General features: G+C 42.7%; 1 protein-coding gene across 22 annotated transcripts in view; it reads left to right on the forward strand.

Annotated features, from left to right (window-relative positions):
- The window catches only part of Plcb4 (phospholipase C, beta 4), a 369,409-nt gene that overhangs the window by 301,569 nt on the left and 45,700 nt on the right, over positions 1-22,140 (forward strand). For 17 of the 22 annotated variants that reach the window (XM_063283129.1, XM_063283132.1, XM_063283131.1 and 14 more), the window contains 11 exons: positions 309-417; positions 3,417-3,627; positions 4,810-4,903; positions 7,021-7,100; positions 7,594-7,678; positions 10,345-10,435; positions 10,942-11,037; positions 15,336-15,436; positions 18,668-18,703; positions 20,592-20,733; positions 21,706-21,790. In XM_063283129.1, coding sequence (XP_063139199.1) covers positions 309-417; positions 3,417-3,627; positions 4,810-4,903; positions 7,021-7,100; positions 7,594-7,678; positions 10,345-10,435; positions 10,942-11,037; positions 15,336-15,436; positions 18,668-18,703; positions 20,592-20,733; positions 21,706-21,790 — 1,130 coding nt within the window. Of the gene's footprint in view, positions 1-308; positions 418-3,416; positions 3,628-4,809; positions 4,904-7,020; positions 7,101-7,593; positions 7,679-10,344; positions 10,436-10,941; positions 11,038-15,332; positions 15,437-18,667; positions 18,704-20,591; positions 20,734-21,705; positions 21,791-22,140 lie in introns of all 22 variants that reach the window. The other 5 variants (XM_063283134.1, XM_063283135.1, XM_006235094.5 and 2 more) reach the window with 2 other exon arrangements.

The following is a 22,140-nucleotide window of genomic DNA, read 5'->3' on the forward strand; positions in this document are numbered from 1 at the left end:
GGCCAGTGTCGCCCCTATACCACAGCTGTGTGAGCAGAAGGAGGAGCCGGTGCGCAGACATCCCCACTCTGTTGTGTGTCGCTCAACATTTAATCAGGAGAAGTACACACTCAGGTTCCCTCAGAGAGAGTCCAGATAAGGACTTCCTGAAGACTATTTAGGGAGAGAGTCAGGAAGGCTGCTAAATCTGATCCTTGTGGTTATAAACACAATAGTCTAGATGTATCTTGTTTTACAAATTATATGCTTTGAAATGTGTTTCAAGGATGAGGAGCGAGGCCCTAAATGGAGTTATTTTCTCATCACAGCATCAGCGAGATCCTCGGCTGAATGAAATTTTATTCCCGTTTTATGATGCTAAAAGAGCAATGCAGATCATTGAGATGTATGAACCTGATGAAGAGTTGAAGAAAAAAGGTAACACAAAGGAGAAGCTTCAATTAAATTTCATTTTCGTTAAGACAGAAAAAGTATACCGCCTTTAAAATCCTTGAATTTTAATTAAAATCTCTTAAATGCTTTCGAGCACTGTAGATCTAAAGACTAGTAATTTATCCTTTTCCTGCTCCTAAATTAACTCAATTTGTATATTCTATCAAGTGAGTCCACGCTGTCTGAAGTACACTACTACTGAATGTATCATGTTAAACACATTACGAGATGACAGTCCCTGTGTATGCTTATAAATCAAGTTTTAATTTTGCATAGTGTGAAAAGACAGTCTCGCTGCACGGTCTTTCAAAAGAATTTCTGTCACATAAGACTCTGCATTTTCCTTTTCTCCCTTTTGTTTTGCTAAACTTGATAAATTTAGTATGTAATTTGGTGTGCTCTCTGCCTCCTTGTTTGACAGCCTGGATTGGAAGATTAAAGACACTAATAGGAAATTAACTAGTCAGGAATTGTGTCCATGAGTTATTCATACCGCTGGATCTTTGCCCCTTCATTTAGTTTTGGAAACAATATGGTGTTCAAACATTAGTCAAAGGGGAAATGTGGAGAAGACAGCAGGGCGTCCCTGCAGCAGGGGCATGCCTGCAAGCCTGCCACTTGGAAGCAGGAAGCAATACCATAGCATTTGCTGTGAGCAGCTTTTTCTTACCTTCGTGACCAGGTATACCTGACGGGAGCAACTCAGTGGGGGAAAGGACTTCATTTGGTTCCCATTTTGAGGAACTTTTCGTCTGTCATGGCAGCAAGGCCTGGTGTCGGGAGTGTGAGGCAGGCTATAGCAGGGCTAACAAGCAGACATAGTCTGTTCTACAGCTTTCGAAACAGTGCCACCTACTGGGAATGAGGTGTCCCAGCATATCAACCTGTGAGGAACATTTCACATTCAAACTGTAACACTGGGAATTCAAAAAGTGAGTAAGACCCGCCACTTCCCAAGGCAGTTGTTGTTTGTTCAAAGGAAAGAAGCAGAGCAGTTCCTTGGCAATGTGATGTTATGATTTATGTGTGTCTTTGTTATTTCTCAAGATCTTTCAAGACCTAAAGTCTAATTATAACTGACACCACCTAAAAACACAGCTTCCCTTTCACAAAGGACAGAAAATGAAAGCCTGTCTTAACTTGGTCATTGAGGGAACACAGCCCAAAAGACGCTCCCCATAGGAGGTTAGATACCTACAGCTCCTTTGGGACTGGGACAGTAGGTCATAAAGTAGAAAATGTGCCTCTCTTACAGCTCAGCATTTCTCCATGTAGGTTTATACCCTTGAGAATCCTTCATAGAGTCACCAAATACTGTCTTTCAGTATTTAAAAACCCAGTGCTAGACCTCAGTTTCTTCACTGCTCTATGCTTAGAGAGGGGATGGTCTGCAGGCCAGTAGCTTTCAGTTTCTTCTGTATGCACGTGACTTTCAGAGTAGCCTTCCAGTCCTAATCTCTACCATAAACCAGGGCCTGTCCATCCGCACATTGTATGGGGATGTGTACAGCACATTTTGATTTCCCTCTTGACAGCCCTCTCCCAGCCTATAAAATGCTGCACTACTCACTTAGCTTTCCAAGCTAGAACCTTTGGAATCCCTCTGTAGTTTTGAATTCTTTCACATCACTTATGATCCATTAGCAAAACTCATGAGATCCACTTCTCTATTCTCAGCTTCTCAGACGCTCAGGCCTACAGTGACTCTCATGGGCAATGCTAATTGCCTTCTGAATTATCCCCTGACCCCTTACTCAGTACTGCGCATCACATAGTGGCCAGAGAATGCCATTTAGAACACTGTTTGATGCTATTGTTGGACTCTTCCACCTCACCAGAGCTTCCCAGCATACTTGGAATAAAATCTCAAGTACTTAACACAAAACCCGGTGAATGCAGCCTTTGGCTCCCTCCAGCATCATTGCCCACCACTTTCCCAGGATGCTGCTCACTCTACCTTACATTCATTGAGTGGATCGAGAACATATACTTCGGCATTAAGATCTCTGCATTTGCTCATCCTTCCACCTGGAAACCCCACTCCTGTTTGTGTGGTCCATTCCCATGCCTGTGTGTGTCCTTACAAACCCCCTGGCCACATACCTAAACCAGGATCCCAGTATGCTTTTGTAGCTTTCATCTTTGTATATTTATTTCCCTTAGCCATAGTATGTTATTTTTTTGTAAAAGTGGACAGTTTTCTGCATCTATACCAGTGTCTCAGCAGTATTTGGTGTTAGAGTGAACGAATGTTTTAAGTGATCATCAGAGCTTTTCTGTGGGTGTGAAACTGCTTCCACGACTTGCAAATAGCTACAAGAAAAAAGCAAAGGGCAGAGGCTGCCAGTGCTTGTGAAACGTTGGCTATTCGCTCTGTGCTTGCCATGTGGGCCCTGCCCCATCTGAGTGGCTGAAGTGAGAGTAGCCATGTGTCTCAGGAATGTTTCTCACCAGGTCTACAGGTTACCGCCAGACAGTTGTGAAAATTGTTGTTTAATTTTGGAGAGGCAGCCATTCCTAGGAAAGGTCCTGTTTTTGGTTGAATGAAAATCCCAGTGACTTAGAATTAATGCCACACCTCCTACAGATATTTCCAAGTTACCAGTCACGGTGATCTTGGGAGGCAGGTGGGCTAGCATTCTCCCCACTTTGCTGGAGAGACCAGGAGACAGGCAGCAGAAGGCAAAGGTGGTCATAGCAGAGCCAGAGGCCCCCAGATCCCTCCTCACCATGGTTTAGTTTAGCATAGTTTCTTCCTTCGTACAACTGGAAACATCTGCTGCTACTGATACGAAAGGAGGATATTTATAGACTGTCTTGTTTTGCTTGTAATATGTATTCGTATATTTTAAGTTCTGAAAGGTACAAGTCTTGGGAAAGACTATGAAGTTACTTCTGTTTTTAGTCTGCCTCAACTAGGCTGAGCAAAATGTAAGTGTGCAGCTTCAGAGCCCCAGTGCCATTCAGATTTCCTTCCTCCCCAGGCCTCATATCCAGTGATGGATTCTGCAGATATCTCATGTCAGATGAAAATGCCCCCGTCTTCCTAGATCGCTTAGAACTTTACCAGGAGATGGACCACCCCCTGGCCCATTACTTCATCAGTTCCTCTCACAACACCTATCTCACCGGCCGGCAGTTTGGCGGAAAGTCTTCAGTGGAAATGTACCGACAAGTCCTCCTGGCTGGTTGCAGGTCTGTAAATCAACGTGGCAATCTGCTTTATCTGTATATGGTGCTGTTACATGTACAGTTGTCCTGCCATTATCCCTTGGATCCCCAGTATTCCAAGATGGCCGGTGACTCTGTGAAGCAATGTCTCATACCTAATTCTATAGATCTATGCCTCCTCCCCATATATCAATAACTGTGATGAAGTTCTCTTTACAAATTAGGCACAGAGAGTCTAACAACACCGATACTAAAATTTGTCCAAGGATGTGCTGTGATAACATTGGCAGCTTCGCTGCCTTTCACCGTGGTACTGCTATTATGAAAGGAAGGGCTCTGTGAACACAAGCAGTATAGTCCTACAGTATTCTGATAACAGGGAAGTCGGCTAATGGCTTACATGTGGTAGTGAATACAGGGTGATGTGCTGGGCCCTGCATTGATGCAATCATAGGCAGGATGCTCACCTGAAGAGTGAGTGGTGCCAATGCACAACTCTCACGGTGGTTGTTAAATGTAGAAGTTGCTTATTTCTAGAACTTTGCCATCAGTATTCCCCAACCAGTGTTGACTGCAATTAACTGAGCCATGGATAAGGGAAGACTATTATAATTTGCTTTTCTCTGAAATCATAAATAGTAATCATCATGAAAAGGTTATCTACATTTTCCTTTAATAGATTATGTTCTAACTATGAGTGAGAACAATCACTATTGTATGAAGGACTCAGTTATCCCAGGAGACAAAAGACATTTATTTACTATGATTTTAAAATAGAACCTCAAAAACATCAAAATCAGAAAAAAAACAGATATTTTAAGAAGCCATATTAAGTTATAGATCATTTTAGATTTAGTTTTATTTAAATTTAGAGGCTTGGGGATCTAATTTGTTGGTGGAGCATTTGCTTAGCCTGTTCAAGGTCATTAGTTCAATCCTTACCACTGCCCAAAATACAAAATCAAAATTATAAAAAAAAAATGTGGAAAAAAATTATAAAAAAACTGGGATTATCCAGTCTCTCACCCAAGGCCTTTTCGATGATGCCAATTTGAGTATTAAAATGTAGTTTTGACCTACACACCCATGGAGCACCCATGTTACACATTCCGTTTTCTGACCTATAAGAAGTGACTTATTTGAGGTCTCCGTGACTTTGTGTGAGGTTTCCAGCTAAGGGCTCAGTGTTGTAATCTGTGTTCCTAGGTGTGTGGAACTTGACTGTTGGGATGGAAAAGGTGAAGATCAGGAACCAATAATAACTCACGGAAAAGCAATGTGTACAGACATCCTTTTTAAGGTGGGTTTTAAACGTCCACAGTCAGACCTTTCCCAGACTGCAGGGAGCCAGAAAACGATTTTTTTTTTTGGTTCTTTTTTTCGGAGCTGGGGACCGAACCCAGGGCCTTGCGCTTCTTAGGCAAGCGCTCTACCGCTGAGCTAAATCCCCAACCCCCAGAAAACGATTTTTTTTTCAATTTTCTCAAACAACCTCAAACCTTCACATTTCTTTCTTCTCCTTTTAATGGGAAAATCAAGACAAGTATTATTTGTCATGTAATATTCTCTTCATGGTATTTTCTTTTTTATTGCAAATGATGGCTAAAATGCAATGAGATCCCTTAGCTGAGTCTACCTAGTTTTAACCCAAAATAATTTTTTTGGGGTACACACATAGCCTAGCTACTTGGGATGCTGAAGCACAGAACTTGCTTATGTTTAGGATTTCAAGGCTACCATGGAAGACAGAACTTTTCTCAAATTGAAATCAACAAAAACAATTTTTATCTTACATACTTATTTTGCTTGCCCACTGTCTATTGTTCTTGAGAGACTCCAAGGTAGCATAAAGGAGAAACAGAGCATATAAATAAGCCTTATAATAAGGAGACAATGAGGTTGGCATTGTGAATGACTATTAGAAAATCTTATACATTTGGAAGCCTTACCACAAATCAGGCTTCACACTTTCAAAGGATTTAGAGCCAAGAACAAAACTTAATTCCCAGGACCAACAGTAAGCATGGTCCCCTTCAGTACCAAGGACAGAGAGATGTTCCCCTCTAAAGCTTCCCGCCAAAAGGAAAATAGTTAATAAACAAGACACCTCATAGGATCTTTGGGTGGTGTCTGCATGTGATTTGAAGGCTAGTTTCTTAGTGTGTTCTTCCACATGTCCATGATGTCCCACCAAAAGTAAGAAATTGTGTGGTAGGCTAATGTCAGAAACATTCAGACCTGCTGGTTCATGCAGTCTGAGATGGTGATGATGTCTGGAATGGTGTCCCCTAGCTCTGCCTACTACTTAAATTACCACAGTGTCTTCCAAGTCTGTACGTCAAATGTCCCATCCATATCACATCTCTTAGACAAGGTGTTAGTAACTTTGAATCAGCAACAATTCAAGATCATGCTTTCTAAGAAGACTTATCTCATGTGGTAATTCTGGACCATTTGCTAGGTAATTTGTGGTCATTTTTACCTGCAAATCATCTTTAAGAAATAACAATTAAACGACCAATTCAATAGAATATTTTCAAGCTTGTCATTTTAATCTTCCTGTCATGAATAATTATTGTAGAAACATTTTCTGACTTGCTGAGTAATGAGGCTTGCTCTGTAGTTAGTTACAAACCAGTAAGAACTTGTAGATTTTATAGTGTGGTAGTCTGATTGTAGAAGCATTGGTTTGAAGTCCCTTTCTCTAAAATAAACCTGAGGGCTAACCCTCAGATGCAGCTTGTCTACTTCCTAACATGCAAGGTATAGGGAGGTGTTAGCCCATTTGGGAGTAGGCAGGATAAAAGTGAAGTCAAGCCCACTCCTGTTTTATCTCACATGTTACCTGACTACAGAGGAGACCCACTTTTTACCAGGCTCACAGGAAACCATTGATATTGGAGTTGTCCTATCGGTAGAGTAGGGTCAACAAAGAATGGTGAACACATTCATAGTCCAAGATGATTCCAAACTCATGAAGGACAATTAGAAACTCAGAAATCCTTGTGTTACTACCAGCACATTTCTCCAGAAGAATGAAGAATCATCTGTCATGAAAATCCCTGCACAAAGTTTCCGTTCTCCTCAAGGAGAATGATGAGGGCTGACAGCACAGCTTAGTGGTTGAGCACATGCTCCAAGCTCTGCACTCAAACCCAAGTACTATACAAAATGGGGAGGGATGAACCAGAATCCCTGGTTCTGCACATTGTCAAGTGAGAGCTAGCAGGCCACTCAAGTAATGTCACTTAACAGCCCTGGAGGGGAAACAAAAAGAGCTTTGATAGAAAAGCTATGTCCTAAAGCTCTTGAGTCTCTCCAGGAGGGGCGGCTAGGCAGATGTGTTCTCTGTGACTAGTGTCGGGTGCTTCACATGTGTCTCCTCGTTTCTTTCACGAGCACTCTTTGTCTTTAAAGGATGTAATCCAGGCCATCAAGGAAACAGCGTTTGTCACATCAGAATATCCTGTAATTCTCTCCTTTGAAAACCACTGCAGGTACAGCGGCTCCTCCTTTTCCATGTCCCCGCTTGGTGGTGTTCAGATCCCCTTGCTCTTTATCCTGCTGTTAATTTTTTAAAAACTGACTGAGTAGTTCGCTGTCTGATGTGCTGAGTAGCACACAGTCCTCCACTGAGGACACAGTCATTCCCACCCTGCCTACCCAGAAGGCGTTTCCATGTGGTTCAGTAATGCTTCCTCTGAACAAAAGGTCAGAAATTAGGACACCTAGGTGAAAGTTCCCTTCTAGATGGAAAATTCGGAGATAGCTCGGAAAGCGTCCTTATGTTTTTCTTGCCAGTTTTTTAAAATGTAAAGCTGTACCATTTTAAGTTTGTATGGTATATTAAAAGTATAGCTCCAGTTAATGTCATAAAGACTGTCCTGCACTTTGTGAAGCGGGCAGTGTAGTTGTCGGGATAAATGTCTCTCTCATTCTTGGAGAGCTAATGGACACTTGAATTTACAAATGCCACTTCTTTCTCCCCAGCAAATATCAACAGTACAAGATGTCCAAGTATTGTGAAGATCTATTTGGGGATCTCCTGTTGAAACAAGCACTTGAGTCACATCCAGTATGTATTTTTAGCAAACCAGAGTTCCAGCATGAATGGATTTGTTTTGAAATGTGTTTTTCAGGGGTCAAGTAGCACTGGAGGCCAAATCCTAAGGATTTTCATATTTATTTAGATTCTCTGGTACAAAAAGCTTTTATGGTGCTTCAGAGGGCTGTAGAGAGGAGCATAAAATAAACATCTGGCTGCTCTTAGGATCTCATGTTTTAAATTTCATAAAGCTTCCAAGCCAAGAGTCCAGGCCCCTTAAGTGCTTCCCAGTGCCGGCTGCACTGAGATACCTGTAAAAACACCCGCGCTAGAGCCCCACCTACAGTGTTGTTTGGTTTCTGATCAACCCTGGCTCATAAGAAGGTATATTATGTCCTCCAGGTAAACAAATGTGTGCCCAAGGTTCAGAACTCATGGGAGCCAGTTGCTGTGGGAAAAGCTCCAAACCGACGTCGTGAGACACAGAGTTCAAATTCCCAACTCCAAAATAAATACTCAGGCAAAGTCACATGGCCAGTTTTGAACTTCATTGCATACCTGCCAGTTTGTTCATAGAGCAGTTGTTATTAAAGTCCATAGGAGGGCATTATGGAGTCTGAACACATTTGTAGTTGTTCCAAAGAGCTCCTAGGATTTCTGTCAGGATCTGTAATATCCAAGAGGATAAGGTGCATTGTGATGAGATATTACAAGAAACAAGACTTACTAAAATTAAAGTGTCTTTTTTTTTTTGGTTCTTTTTTTTTTTTTTTTCGTAGCTGGGGACCGAACCCAGGGCCTTGCGCTTCCTAGGCAAGCGCTCTACCACTGAGCTAAATCCCCAACCCCTAAAGTGTTTTATTAGGCTGTTCAACCCTCCTGTAAATATGATGAAATTGGACAAAAGGAGAGGGACAGGAGAGTCTTTGGCAAGAGGGTGTTTGGGCCATGGGAATAACCTGGCTGCTCTAACCATGGATTTTTCTGAGGTATGTGTGGCAGCTGAAAGCCAGGGAGGCAAGGCTGTATCCTTTGCTCCCCACCTGACTCTGTGCAGCTGAAGCGCTGTGGCAGGTGCTGCCCGTCCTCTCCCAGCACACCCTTTCTCCCCACACTTGGACCAACTGTTGGCTGCCAGTGCCTGCAGTGACCTCTGGTAACTGGTCAGGCTCTGATTATATAAGAGAGACAGGCTGGAAGGGTCTGAGGATGAACTCTCCCACTAGTCCTTTACTCTGAATTCCCAAGGGAGATTTCTGAACAACTGTTCTCTTGTGACCCTTGGGCTCCCCAACAGGATTCCCTGTGGGCCACCCTCAGGTGCCCCAGTGATAACATCCCAATCATACACCCTTCACTGGCTGTCTCCTCCTTTCTCTTATTTTTCCACTTCTCTGTTGACATGTGCAAGAACCAGCTCTCACAAAATCTTATGATGTATTAATCCTTGTCTAGGAAGCTGATTCTGAGGGATTCTATATGAAGAAGCATCCTTGATTTATTTTATTACTATTGTTTCCTTAATCTGTATCCTCTGTCTGTTCTCTTGGGCAAGAGAAGAGGCTTGCTTTTGTGCAAAGGCCATTGTGCTCTTCTTAATTAATTAATTGATTAATTAATTTACATCCCAAACACTGCTCATCCTCCAGGTCCCTCCCTCATTGAGCCCCTCCCGTTCTCTGAGAGGGTGGGGCCTTTGGCTATCCTCCCACCCTGGCATGTCAAGTCTCTGTTTGATTAGGCACATCTTCTCCCACTGAGGCCAGACAAGGCAGCCATGCAGACTAAATTACCTGTCTGCTATATGTGTATTGGGGGCTTTGTTCCAACTTCTGAATGTTCTTTGGCTGGTGGCTCAGACTCTGAGAGCTCACACGCTTGCAGGTTTGTTGACTGTAGGGTTTGCATTCCCTTCAGGGCCTTCAATCCTTACCGCAACTCTTCCATAAGTGTCCCTGACCTCTGTGTAATGTTTGACTGTGGGTATCTGCATGTGTTTCAGTGCACTGCTGAGTAGAGCCTCCCAGAGGACAGTTATGTTAGGCTCCTGTCTACAAGCATAACAGAGTATCATTAATAGTGTCAGGGGCTAGTGCTTGCCCGTGTGATGGGTTTCAAGTTGAGCCAGTTGTTGGTTGGCCTTTCCTTCAGTCTCTGCTCCATCCCCGCATTTCTTTTAGACAGGACAAATTTTCAGTCAAAAGTTTTGTGCTTTGGTTGGTGTCCTTATCACTCCACAGTGAAGTTCAGATTCCAGCCATTCAAACCTCTCCCATCTATAGTAAACCCATTAAAATCCCACATCAGTCTGTTGAGAAGACAGCCTTAGTCTGTGACCTGGTGCACATGCAAGGGTGGTCTGAGGTCTTTCGAGTGCTTTGTAATGGACCTGAAATGTGAAAGACCCACCATACAGCAGGACTGCCACCCCCTAGCACCACTCTAGTCAGACCCTACCCTACTACAGAAGTTGGATCCGTCTGTATACTCCAGAAGACTGGAGGTGTTCCAGGTTTACAACATTATTTAAATCAAAATTGGATTCATTGAGGTGATGTGAGCATGTGTGGAAGCAGAACTGTGCACACTGACATCTAGTGGATCCTGGCTGGTATGACTTCAGGCATCTAGGGCTCATCTGGTCTGGACTTGAGCATGGAGAAGGCCCTAACTGAGCTCTTTCTATATATCTCTAGCTTGAACCAGGGAGGCCCTTGCCATCTCCTAATGACCTCAAAAGAAAAATACTCATCAAAAATAAAAGGCTGAAGCCTGAAGTTGAAAAAAGTAAGTCAACTGCCCATGTGTTTCGTGAGCAGTTCAGCTGTCTAGGTGAAATGTGGTAGAACTGATTACTGTTGTGAGAGGGGAAGGGGGATGTGCAGATATTACAGTTATTTTCCAGCGTTATGCCAGTACATTCCCATTTATCCGTAGTTCTTACAGCTGCTCCATTCAGTGGAAAGCACTCATTCATGCACTGATGTGCTAAAGTAGAGAAGGAATAGAGGTTTTGTACTGCCGCATACTCCGTCACAGTTTTGTTCATAAAAGATAAATTAGTTTACACTCGCATTGGAAACACCTCAAAGTGTGTGGGGCCGGGGAAGTGGCTCTGTGGGTAAACCACTTGCCACGCACGTATGAGGATCTGAGTCTGAGGACCCAGAATCCACATGCTTCACTTGAACTCCTGTAATGCCCGTGAAGATGAAGGGCAGAGACAAGAATTTCTCACGTTTCATAAGCGACCCAGCATCTGTTATCAGCTCCGTGTCTGATTTTACTTGTAGAACAGCTGGAGGCTTTGAAAAGCATGATGGAGGCTGGAGAATCAGCTGCCCCGGCCAGCATCTTGGAAGATGACAATGAGGAGGAAATAGAAAGCGGTGAGTTGTGGGGCCGGGGAAGCGGCTCCCGGGGGCAAACCGCTTGCCACGTACGTATGACGACCTGAGTCTGAGTCCCCAGAATCCACATGCTCCACTTGAACTCCTGTGATGCCCGTGAAGATGGGAGGCAGAGACAGAAGAATTTCCTTAAGTCTGTGAGCCAGCTAGTTTGTCAAAAGCACTGTAAACAACCAAGAGAGCCTGACTCAAAACAACCGAGGTCGTCTTCTGACCTCCGAGTGTGCACTGTGGGCACACGCCCACCATCTTTCACATACTCTCATTGGCGCACATAAATGTACGCCACATAGATCACACACACACACACACACACACACACACACACACACACACAAAGAATAATAAGTTGTCATTTCAAGTTACATGCTTTAATAAGATTTATATTGGAAATAAGAAAAACGTTAATCTCTCTTAAATCATTTGACTAGCAGTGACTCTATCTTGCTAATATTTAGGAGCAGGATTTTTTTTATTAGCCCTAATCTTTCGGTGGGTGACAGTTTTGGATACGATTTTTCCAGTTTATCTGGACACCGGATGTTAGCAGCTTAGCTGTCTCCCTTCACATTGTGCACTGAGCATTTCAAAAAAGATTCGCAGTCAGAGACTCAGCCTTCGGTCACTTGTTGAGTTAGGCAGGAGTTGATGAAGGGACCCTTTGAAAGGCCCATTCTATAATCCATTTTTTTTTGTCTTTTGTAAAGAAAAACATGAACTTGAGCTCTGTTACTGGTAGTAGTAAGACAAGGAACATGGGATAAGAGAGCTGAAGGACATGACGGACTAATGCTCACAAAGTGAATCTGACAGTCAAAGCCTGTATCGCCACTTTAAGTTAAGCCAGGGGGTAGCTCAGTGACACAGCACGGGTTTACCCTGCTCGAGGCCTCCTCACCAGGGTCCCAAGAAGCCTTACTTAAATGACGAGCATTGAGCATCACCTGTTTAGCTTCTCAGTATGGCCAGCCATGGTGCTCTGTTTAAAACTGGTGTCGGGGTTGTCACTTAGATAGCATATTTGCCTAGTATGAGCAAAGTCCTGGAGCGATTCCCTGCACTGAAAATAATAATATAATAGGAATACTAATCCTAAGTGGGCCATTTTGGAAGTTTGGGAGTGTTTGCAGGTAGTGATCATATCCTTAGAATTACCTGCCCCAATGACTTGAACTTGCATTGCTTTATGGAGCCATGGATGCACAGACTGAGTACTTATAGAACCTTCTTATCACTCACAAATCTGACTTTAGGGGCCTAGGTACATAGGCTAAACCCCAAAGCTACGAGGATTACCTAGGCCCCTTATTAAAGACCCTGACTGTGAGAGAGAGAGAGTTCATTACTAAATCAGGTAAGTATCCATGGATTTAACTTCAGCCCCAGAGAAAAATGTATGTTTGACTTCCTTGTGTTTCTCTGTGCCTAGTAGGATCTAAACGGACAAATGTCTCTGGTATTATTCAGTTAGTTCTTACATAATGCACCATTATTACATAATGCACCATCCACATTTGGAGTCACGAACTCATGGTGATTTATAATTACCTCTCATGATTTTGTGAGCAACTGGGGTTTATTTGGCTAGTTCTCCTTGTTTTTGGTTTTTTTTTTTTTATACAGTTGCTAGCAGGTGAACATCTGGAGTTGGCATCGTTTTAAGATTTGTAGACAATTTAGACATGGTTGCTCATGAATTTAACCATCTGTGGTGCTCAGCTGGGTCATTTGAGCACAGAATCCCTTTGTGGCCGCTATGTAATTTCAGCATCTCACAACACATCGGCTGAGTCAGAGCCTCCAAGACCCTGGGCCCTAGATGTAGGAGATAGGAGCCGTTCTATTATTTAAGAGCTGTGAACACTTCGTCTCTGTTTTGTTCTTCAGAGCAGACTTAGGGCTGCACACTCAAGGGAGATCAGATATCAGATCAACTGAAGGGAGATCAGTGACAGGTCAGATATCAGTTCAACTATCTTTGGATATATAGTATGTAACCATTAGATTTTTCAGATTAAAAATACAAAATGCTATTTACAAATTATATATATTAATATATATATATAACAAAATCTCAACAAATAGCCTTAAAATTTGGAAAAGGAACATTAAACAAAACTAGTTTTTTTTTTAATTCAGCTGAAATTTCAAAGAAGGTAACCAAATAAATAAGTATCTGTTATCCAATAAGATAGATTGCAGAAGTAATGGAATAAGTTAACAAGGAAAACACGAATATCTATGCCATATACACCACTAAACAGCGTGTCTCACTGCCTTGATATCATGCAACCAAGTGAACAAGAGCTCTCGCTCTCCAGTGCACCTGGAGCTTAAAGATGGCCAGCATTTTCTATACAATCCCTTAGTTACAAACCAGTGGCGCAGAGAATTTCTCCAGAATCTCCCAACTTCAGGATCGAAGGCTTTATACCCTACAGTGCTTCTCTTCTAATCCAGAGGACTTTGGAGTACACAAATAACACACATATGAAAAGTGATCATTAAAAATATTTTACGGTTAAAAATTACAGCTGATTGTTTTAATTTCATTTTTGTTGTGACAAACACTCATCAAAAAACAGCTTTGTGGGCAAAAGGAGTCATCTGGCTTATAATTCCAGACCCATTGTTGAGGGAAGTCAGGGCAAAAAATTGAGATGGGCCTGCTTGCTATTCTCCACAGTCAAAGAAGTATGGCAAGGACCCTAGAGGGATGCTACTTGTTGACTGTCATGCAGAATTATGTTCAACTAGTTCTCTTAGACAGTTCAAGACTGTCTGCTTAGGGAATGTTGCTGCCCATGGTGGGCTAGACTCTCATTCCTACATCAGTTGCCTACCAAGACATGCCCACAGGCCACTCTGATATAAGTACCCCCTTAATTAAAATTCTATACCAAGGTAGTTATAAGCATTGCCAAGTTCACAGCTAAAGCTAACCAGGACACAGAGGAAAACCAAGTGCTTTCTGAATATATATATATATATATATATATATATATGTATATATGTGTGTATATATGTGTGTATATATGTATGTGTGTATATATGTATATATATGTATGTGTATATATATGTATGTATATATGTATGTATATAAATGAGATATATATATCTAAAATGAGGGCCAAATGATTCTACTTGTCATTCATAAGAGCACCTTCCTACCTTAAATACTGTATGTTCTTTATTACTATAAGCAAAACACCTCTATCATTATCTATTAGCACAGGAAATTGTAAACAAGTATGAGAGTTCCTAAAGAGAGAGCCTCATCTACTAAATTTCTCTTTTAGGGCACAGAGGTTCTGTTGTCCTGGTTATATATATAATTCTTGGTTTCCCTCAGTAATAGTCTGGTCAGCCAGCCTGTTAGGACTTTGTCATAGTATGATACTAGTGTAGAGTCTACAATTTAAACACACTAGCATGACAGGTAAGAGTACCTGCAGTATGGCTTTGAAGGGTAGGCTTGGGCATTAGAAAACAGACAGTGCTCAAAAAAAAAAAAAAGTGCATGTACCCTGACCTCAGGCTGGATTGAAAGTCAGGACAAACGGCTGCTTCCCATGCCGAGTGTGAGGCATCCAGTGTTCGGTAGCGATGTTGAATATGACTGTGAGTGTTTCTCTGTACTTGTGCATGTTCAGGAGATGCCGACACGTATTCAGATGCTCTGTGTAAGTCCTAGTTACTGAGTGTCTGCCAGGGATATCCAGTTTACACCTGGATGATCAGGTTAGACTGCTTATGCAAGTCGAATATCCAGTATCCAAAATACTTGGCCTGAGAAATAGTTCCATTTTCAAGATTTTTCTAAACTTAATTTTTAATAATTTATTAGTTATTAATAAGTTCAATACTTTCTTATTTTGAAATGAGAGTCTGGTCTCATGTTCATCTTCTTGCACCCTGGCAAAACCAGACTTATAGGTGTCCACTTTCATCACCAAGCTCACATTTTCCGATTTTGAGATATTTCGTAGATTACCACCTGAGTGTGCCTAATATGAAATTGTGAAATCCAAAATACTGTGAAATCTGAGACTTCTTGTTTGTTAACACAATGCTCACACAGTTTAGGAGTTTTGGCACACTCTGGATTTTGATTTTCAAATTAAAGATAATCGGCCTGTATATGACACTGAGACACCATAGAAGTGGTGGGTGGTTTCCGAATCCTGGTTGTGTGTCATAGGTCATGGGAACCTTCTCTCCTAAGGTCATGGGCAGGGTATGAATTTGGCTTCATTGGTTTTCTTTCTGTTAAGCAGCTGATCAAGAGGAAGAAGCCCACCCTGAATACAAGTTTGGAAATGAACTTTCTGCCGATGACTTCAGTCACAAGGAAGCGGTTGCAAACAGCGTCAAGAAGGTCCGAGGCATTGTACTCTCATGCTTTCATGGTTTGTAAGGGGTGGCAGTTACTGTGGGGTTTTGGGTCTGTGTCAACAACAGAAAAACCAGGTATTGTGTTTTTCTCTCTAATTATATAGGACAAAATTCTTTGCTGTGGGACCAGAATTTGACACATTCACAATCCTAAGTTTCAGAGGACCTATAAATTACTCAGTAATTATAGTTTTAAATGTCATCATTTATTGTAGTAGAGATGATGAGTAGAGACACAGTATCCCAGGGCCAAAGGTTAGCCTGTTGGTATCATTAGGAAACTATGTTCTGGGTATTCCAAAGGAAGCCTCAGTACAGAGCTGGTCCAGCTGGTGAGAAAACCGTCCTCCTAGCAAATGTAAGAGAAGGTTGCAGCCATTCAGTCAAGGAAAATTGTTGTTGGATTCTTAGTACTCGTCAGGCCCAGTGTAGGACATACTGCCCTAAACAGGTCAAAGTGCACTTTCACTTTGCCTTCTGATAGCTTCTAAGGGTCTCCTACATTCTAGGAGAAAGGATGGAAAAGAGAGTAAAGAGTCAAGTTTGTGGCTAGTACCATTATGAAAATAAAAATGCGTACTAAGGTGGAGACAAGGAGAGAATGCGGTGACTGGGATAAGGAAAAGAGGAATTCACCATGCAGAGAAACAGAGAGTAGCATTTCATACGGAAGAACCACAGTAAGAGCAAAGATGGTGTGAGTGGAGTAGATTGAAGGGTCGTAGGGAGAAGCAAGGTAACATGTTGGGTGTGAATTAGATCATTCAGAATTTTGGAACTTTCTATGAGAAATTAACGAACGTAGGTGAAGCATGATCTGTCTCACATAAAAGTAAAAATGGGGAAAGAGTGTAGTCTGATAGAAGACTATAGTGTCCCTTTGAAGCCTCTCATCTAGAGGAAAGTGAGGGCAAAAAGGTGGAAAACATTGAGAATGGGCTTTTAATTGGTCAGAAGCAGCCCCTCCTGTTTAAACCAGAGAGTGAAGAGGGAGAGGATAGAATGGTCCAAGGTGTAGCAAGGGCATAGACGATGGTACAGTCCATGGTGATGGACTGAACGTGAAGGTAAGGTAAGGAGACGCAAGGCAACCTCCTGGAGTCCTTGTACAAGGAACAGGGTAGCAGCAGTAGCGTTGATTGGAGTGGGAAACACAATGAGGAAGGACTCAGCAGTTCCCAATGGGACAAACAACTGGAGAGGTCTGTAAGCCGTTCCAGTGGAAGGGCTGAGGAGGAGACTCGATCCCTTGACCTCAGCCCTATCTAGCCTCCGGTAAGTTATTTAACCTCTCTTTGCTTTTATTTCCCCATCTTGAAAACGAAGGTGATAATACCTGTTTCATCAGGTACTCACCACAGAGTAAGTGAACTGTCTCGAGTGCCCTCCACACGGCGGGACAGTAGTCGTTCTGCTATGCTCATTGCTCCCATGTCATTGTCATCCTCATCAGCACCCACACATCAGTGCCTGTGTCTAGAAGGGAGGTTGAGCAAGAGAAGGGAGTTCAAGAGATAAGGTCTGAAGTCATGGGAATCGCTGAGGTGAGTCACGAGAGATAGAAAAGAAGACCTGTGTGGAGCCCTAGTCCATAGGGAGCTCACAGGAGAGGCGCCAGGAGGGACGAGCAAAGACTTGGCCAGCAGCCACCTAAAAGAGAACAGGACAGTTATGGGCTTCCGATGTCCTTGAAGGACTGGGTAGGAAGACCTATGTCCACTAGATTTGTAGCATGGAGGTCAATGGCAAATTGAAAAGTTTGGATAGAGTGCTTGGAGGAAAGGAACAGACAGGTAGAAAGGATTAGGAGTTGTTTCTGTTTTTGTGAGTTTTCTTGAAAGAATCTAACGGGCTGGTACCTGAGATGTGGGATGTGGAAATAATGCTCTTTTCAATCTGGATGATGTTTCAGGCTTTAGAAAGGGAGCCACTAGCGTGGTGAGAATAGATGAGATCACAGCAATGTAAAGGTGCAGTCCTTGGTGAAGTAGGGATGCTGGCTTTGGGAGGATGCTGGACAGAGGCGCAGGTGCAAAGGTTTGATGGCAGAAGCATAGGAGATTAATTGTCAGGGAGAAAAGGCAAAGAAATGGTATCATTTCTGATGGTAGGGAATGCTGAGTACCGTGAGAGTACGGATGCCCACTGAGACTCCAGAATGTTGTTGTCCTGCACAGAGGATTCATCAGTACTGTCTAAGGATGGGCTAGCATAACAAAACTATCAGGCTTGCTGGTTCGGATACCTAAAATGTATTTCGTGGTGTTTTCTGGGATGGGTGTGCCACCCAATATGTTCCAGAAATCCCTTTTGGCAGGTACATTGTCCCGTGGTGGAAAGAAAATGGGAAAGTAAGATTTTTCTTATCTCTTCTTATAAGAGCACTAACATCATCATGAGGATTCACCTCTGACCTGATTACCTCCCTCAAGCCCCTTCTCCAAGTTCGGATATGTCTTGACTTACAGTGTGAATATGATCAATCCAGTCTAAAAGTTGAAAACTTTGGTTAAAAATGCATCTCATACACTTAACTTATTGAACAGTGTAGCTTAACAACACAGTATGCTGTCGAATTTTGGTCACTTTACCCTCAGGATTATGTGGCTGACAAGGAGACACTGTCATGCATCACAAGAGGACACCAAACTGTATTCTTGGTCATAAAAAGATCCAACTGAAAGTACCAAAGGAGTTTCCACTGAACGAATATCACCTCACACCCTCATAAAGAAAAGAGTCATAAACAAGCCATCATTAAGCTGGAGACCATCAGTCCATCACACTGACATTAGGGTTCACTGATGCTTTTGGTGGGGATGCAAACATTGAGTCACAAACATGAACGCTGGCTTACTGAAGACCATCTGCACTCCACGTTACATTTAAGGGAAGGTGGCCACATTGCCAACCATTTTCAACCTTCATGCTTCAATTCTTAGGGAAATGTCTACAGTGAAACAACTAGGTGAAGATTGTCAACGAGGGAGGGAAATAGCATCACCAAGAGAATTGATAAAGTGTAAAACGGTGAGCTTAGACTATCTGCCATGTTTGCTTTCGATGATGGCTTTATGACATCAACAATTTACCATTATAAGAAACAAAAAGAGTAAGAAGTTTACATATGCATCTTTAGCCAAGGACAGGCTAATGGGTTTGGAAATTTGCCCTTTAGAGAGGTAAACAAAATAATTTTCTTTCTCTAATTTAGACCTCAGATGACCTTGAACATGAAAACAACAAAAAGGTAACAAAATAATTCTCGAGAATTTTTCCATCAGGAAACACCCACGCGTGGCCTTCTCACATTAAACAGTGATCATCTTCCTAGTCTATGCAATGCTAGAGTCACTGTCCATAGGTCCAGTATTGGCATGTCTGATTCAGCTAGTTGCAGTGAAACCAGTAAAGCTGATTTAAGACATAACCAAGAAACAATTTCCCTGAAAGCAACATTCAGTGCATAAGCCATCGCCTTATGTGGGATGAGGTTTGAGTCAAAGGAGAAAGTTACATAATTTTTAGCATATTGAATGGGAAGATAAAAATAAGCAGTAGTTAATCACAGCCCTGTGGTAGTGTAGTGGAATAGATGGTGGTTCTGATGGTGCCAGTACTCGGGAAGGTTAGCTCCAGTCTGCATTCACTCGTGTCGGGCCTTACTGTGCAGCCACTATGTTATGTTTTGTTCTCTTTTATGCTCTTCACGGTTCTCATCGTTGCTTGTATATGTGCATCTGTTATTGTGTGTATTTGTTATTGTGTAATGCCGAGACCCATGGCAGTCACACACAGAATTTGCCCATTCCCAGGATTCTCACTCACAATTCAGAACGCAGGAAACCCTGCCTTGCTGTCTGTGGGGTCTTGTTGCAATTAGAATGAATTCAGCCTGAAGGGATTCCCTCCTGTGTTCACGAGGACCCCCTGTGCCTGGGTCAGCTGTACACAGACTGGATGATTCGATGTCTTCCACATTTTAGCTGCACGATTTTAGACCCCAAGACCTCAGTCTTGCCCTGTGACTAATGGGAGTTCTCAGGATACTCAGTGGTATATTCCAGAATCCCTCAAGTTCAGTAAGATGAGAAGAGTTCATCTTCTAAATGCAGCAGGACCCCACAGACATCCATCATGGTTCCAACATATAACACTGGTGTTCTGAACATGAAACACACGGGACAAGGCAGATGTGGCCATTGCCCATATTTGGGACAGTGGGTGGAGTTTGGACCTATATGGAAAAGGATGGAAACACATGCAAGTTGCATGTACAGATGACTTTACCACAGGCTTTTACAGGTAACAGCAGGCTGATGTTGAAGACACAGAGGCTGAGTCATGAGCAGCTAAAATGGACAAACAAGCTAACTGACCATCTCTTAATCATCGCGCACCTGAGCTGGTTCTTATCCTAGATCGAGTCTCCTCGAGAAAACTAACTCCAAAGTTCTCAAAATACTGACCGCATTTGGGACATTATTCTGTTGCCGAATGAGTTCCTTTTGCTTTGATTTCTCAGGAAATACAAATAATCGTTTGGGCTTTTCCTCTGTACAATGTAATACATCCTATGAAGCAAGTTATCATGTTCTCTTAATAATAAACGCTTTAATAGAAATAGCTGAATAGTATGTAGGCGTGTGCTGAAAGTTCTGGAAGAAATTACTATTAAAACATGGTCTCCAGTTCCCCATGGGCGTGCCTGAAAACTTGGCTGTGGAATGACAGCTCTGTAGGCCTCCCCCCCAGCAGATCTCTTCCGGTGGGGCCAGAGGTTTACACCCACAAAGCGTTTGGGTGATTTTGATGTAGGCTAACTCTGGATAACCACTCCGTGGAGCTTTGCATGTTGGCTTAAATGGTAACATTGCTATCGCTGTCGGTGTTGCGGTGCTGCCCTGTAAAGTTTCTCGAACATTTGAAAGTCTTTTGAAAAATCTAACAGATAAAATGAAAGTTTCCGGCCTATCTCCTTTTGTATTAAGTAAACCTCTGACTTTTAAAGTAAAACTTTAGGAGAGCTACAAGGTCTGTTACGTATGAATTTATGCATATGCAGATGCTCGCCCAAAGCAAACTGGTGAGTCCCTTTGAAGCCATCCACTTAAACGGGCTTGTCCTTGTGCTCACAGGGCCTGGTCACCGTAGAAGATGAGCAGGCATGGATGGCATCTTATAAATACGTAGGTGCTACCACGAATATCCATCCGTACTTGTCCACGATGATCAACTATGCACAGCCTGTGAAGTTTCAAGGTTTCCATGTGGCTGAAGGTAACATTACAGGTTAAATGCAATAGCTTTCATGTCTGCTTTCCTGTCACACTGCCTGTCACCTGACTTGTGACTGTTTTCCTTTGTGGATGTCCACTTCCCCTGACTTGATTCATACAGACTGTATATGGTGGTCCTGTGTTTGTGGTGGCATTGTGCTGTCATTCTCCGAATCATCCACCAGGTGGCAGTGCAGGACAGTGACTTGTTAGCTTGTAGCTTCCCATATGCTTTTCTTATTTACTTTGTGAGGACAAACTATATTAGTAATATTTATGAGGCACTGTAACTGTCTTGATTCCTGTGTGCATATCCTGAGTAAAATATGGCTGCAGGAGAGTGAGGAGAAGTTAAACAGTCGGTACAAATGCCTTGAGACAGGGGAAATAAGATTTGATGTTCCATTTATAACTCCTACTCAAAAGCTGGTTCCCTGGGAGCACTGGGTGGTCCGGCCAGCTGATGTTGCTCCTCCTGTGGAGTTGCAGTCCTCCTCAGCTCCTCCAGGTCTTCAGCAGCCTCACTGAGACAAAGGGGAGAGAGCAGAGGGAGGCTGTGGGATGGGGGCCTTGTGGAGAGGTAACCGGGTAGTGGAATATCATTTGAGATGTAAATGAATGAAATTAATTAATTAAAAAAAAAGTTGCTTCCCCACAAAACCAGGTTCAAATATTTCCTAACCATTTCTGACTTTAAGAGAGTAGTACATTATTATAAAAAAAAAAAAAACTGCCTATCTCAGCAGTGACTGACAACTGGGGCACATGTCATTTGTTTAGTGATTCCACATTTAATTCAGCGTATGCACAGAGTGTTAATATCTCAGAGCACCTGACACAGTCATGCCGCATGGTCCACAAATGCCTCCTGGTTTGGGATGTAAGATTCTGGGTGTAATTGTACCGGCTGCCCGCTTTTGCAGGGGTTTGATGAGGCTGGGTTTCTGAGGCTATCTTTGCTTTTCTTTTCCAGAGCGCAACATTCATTATAACATGTCTTCTTTTAACGAGTCGGTTGGCCTTGGCTACTTGAAGACGCACGCGATTGAGTTTGTAAAGTATCCTACCAGACTGCGTGGGATGGACCGTGCCCCTGAGGACTGGCTGGGGATCCCCGCAGTAGATTAGCAGCTGTCCATCATTTTAATATTTAGTTCTTTGTATAATCTTTACCATAGCGCTCTAAGATGATGGACGCGAAGGAAGGGCATGACAGCTGTGACAGCCTGCCCAGATGTGAATGCAAATAGTTTCTAGAATGCACACCGAGACTGTGATTCCCTCTGAGCGGCCTTTAACGGGATTGGTCCCATGTTATCTGCCTGCTCGTCAGTGTCCCGCACCCCTAATGTCGTTGTTCTCTGCTGTACGCTCGCCTAGGCTGCTTTTGGATTTCCTTAATCAGTTA

This window comes from Rattus norvegicus, chromosome 3 (genome assembly GCF_036323735.1).
Source record: "Rattus norvegicus strain BN/NHsdMcwi chromosome 3, GRCr8, whole genome shotgun sequence".
Lineage (NCBI taxonomy): Eukaryota > Metazoa > Chordata > Mammalia > Rodentia > Muridae > Rattus > Rattus norvegicus.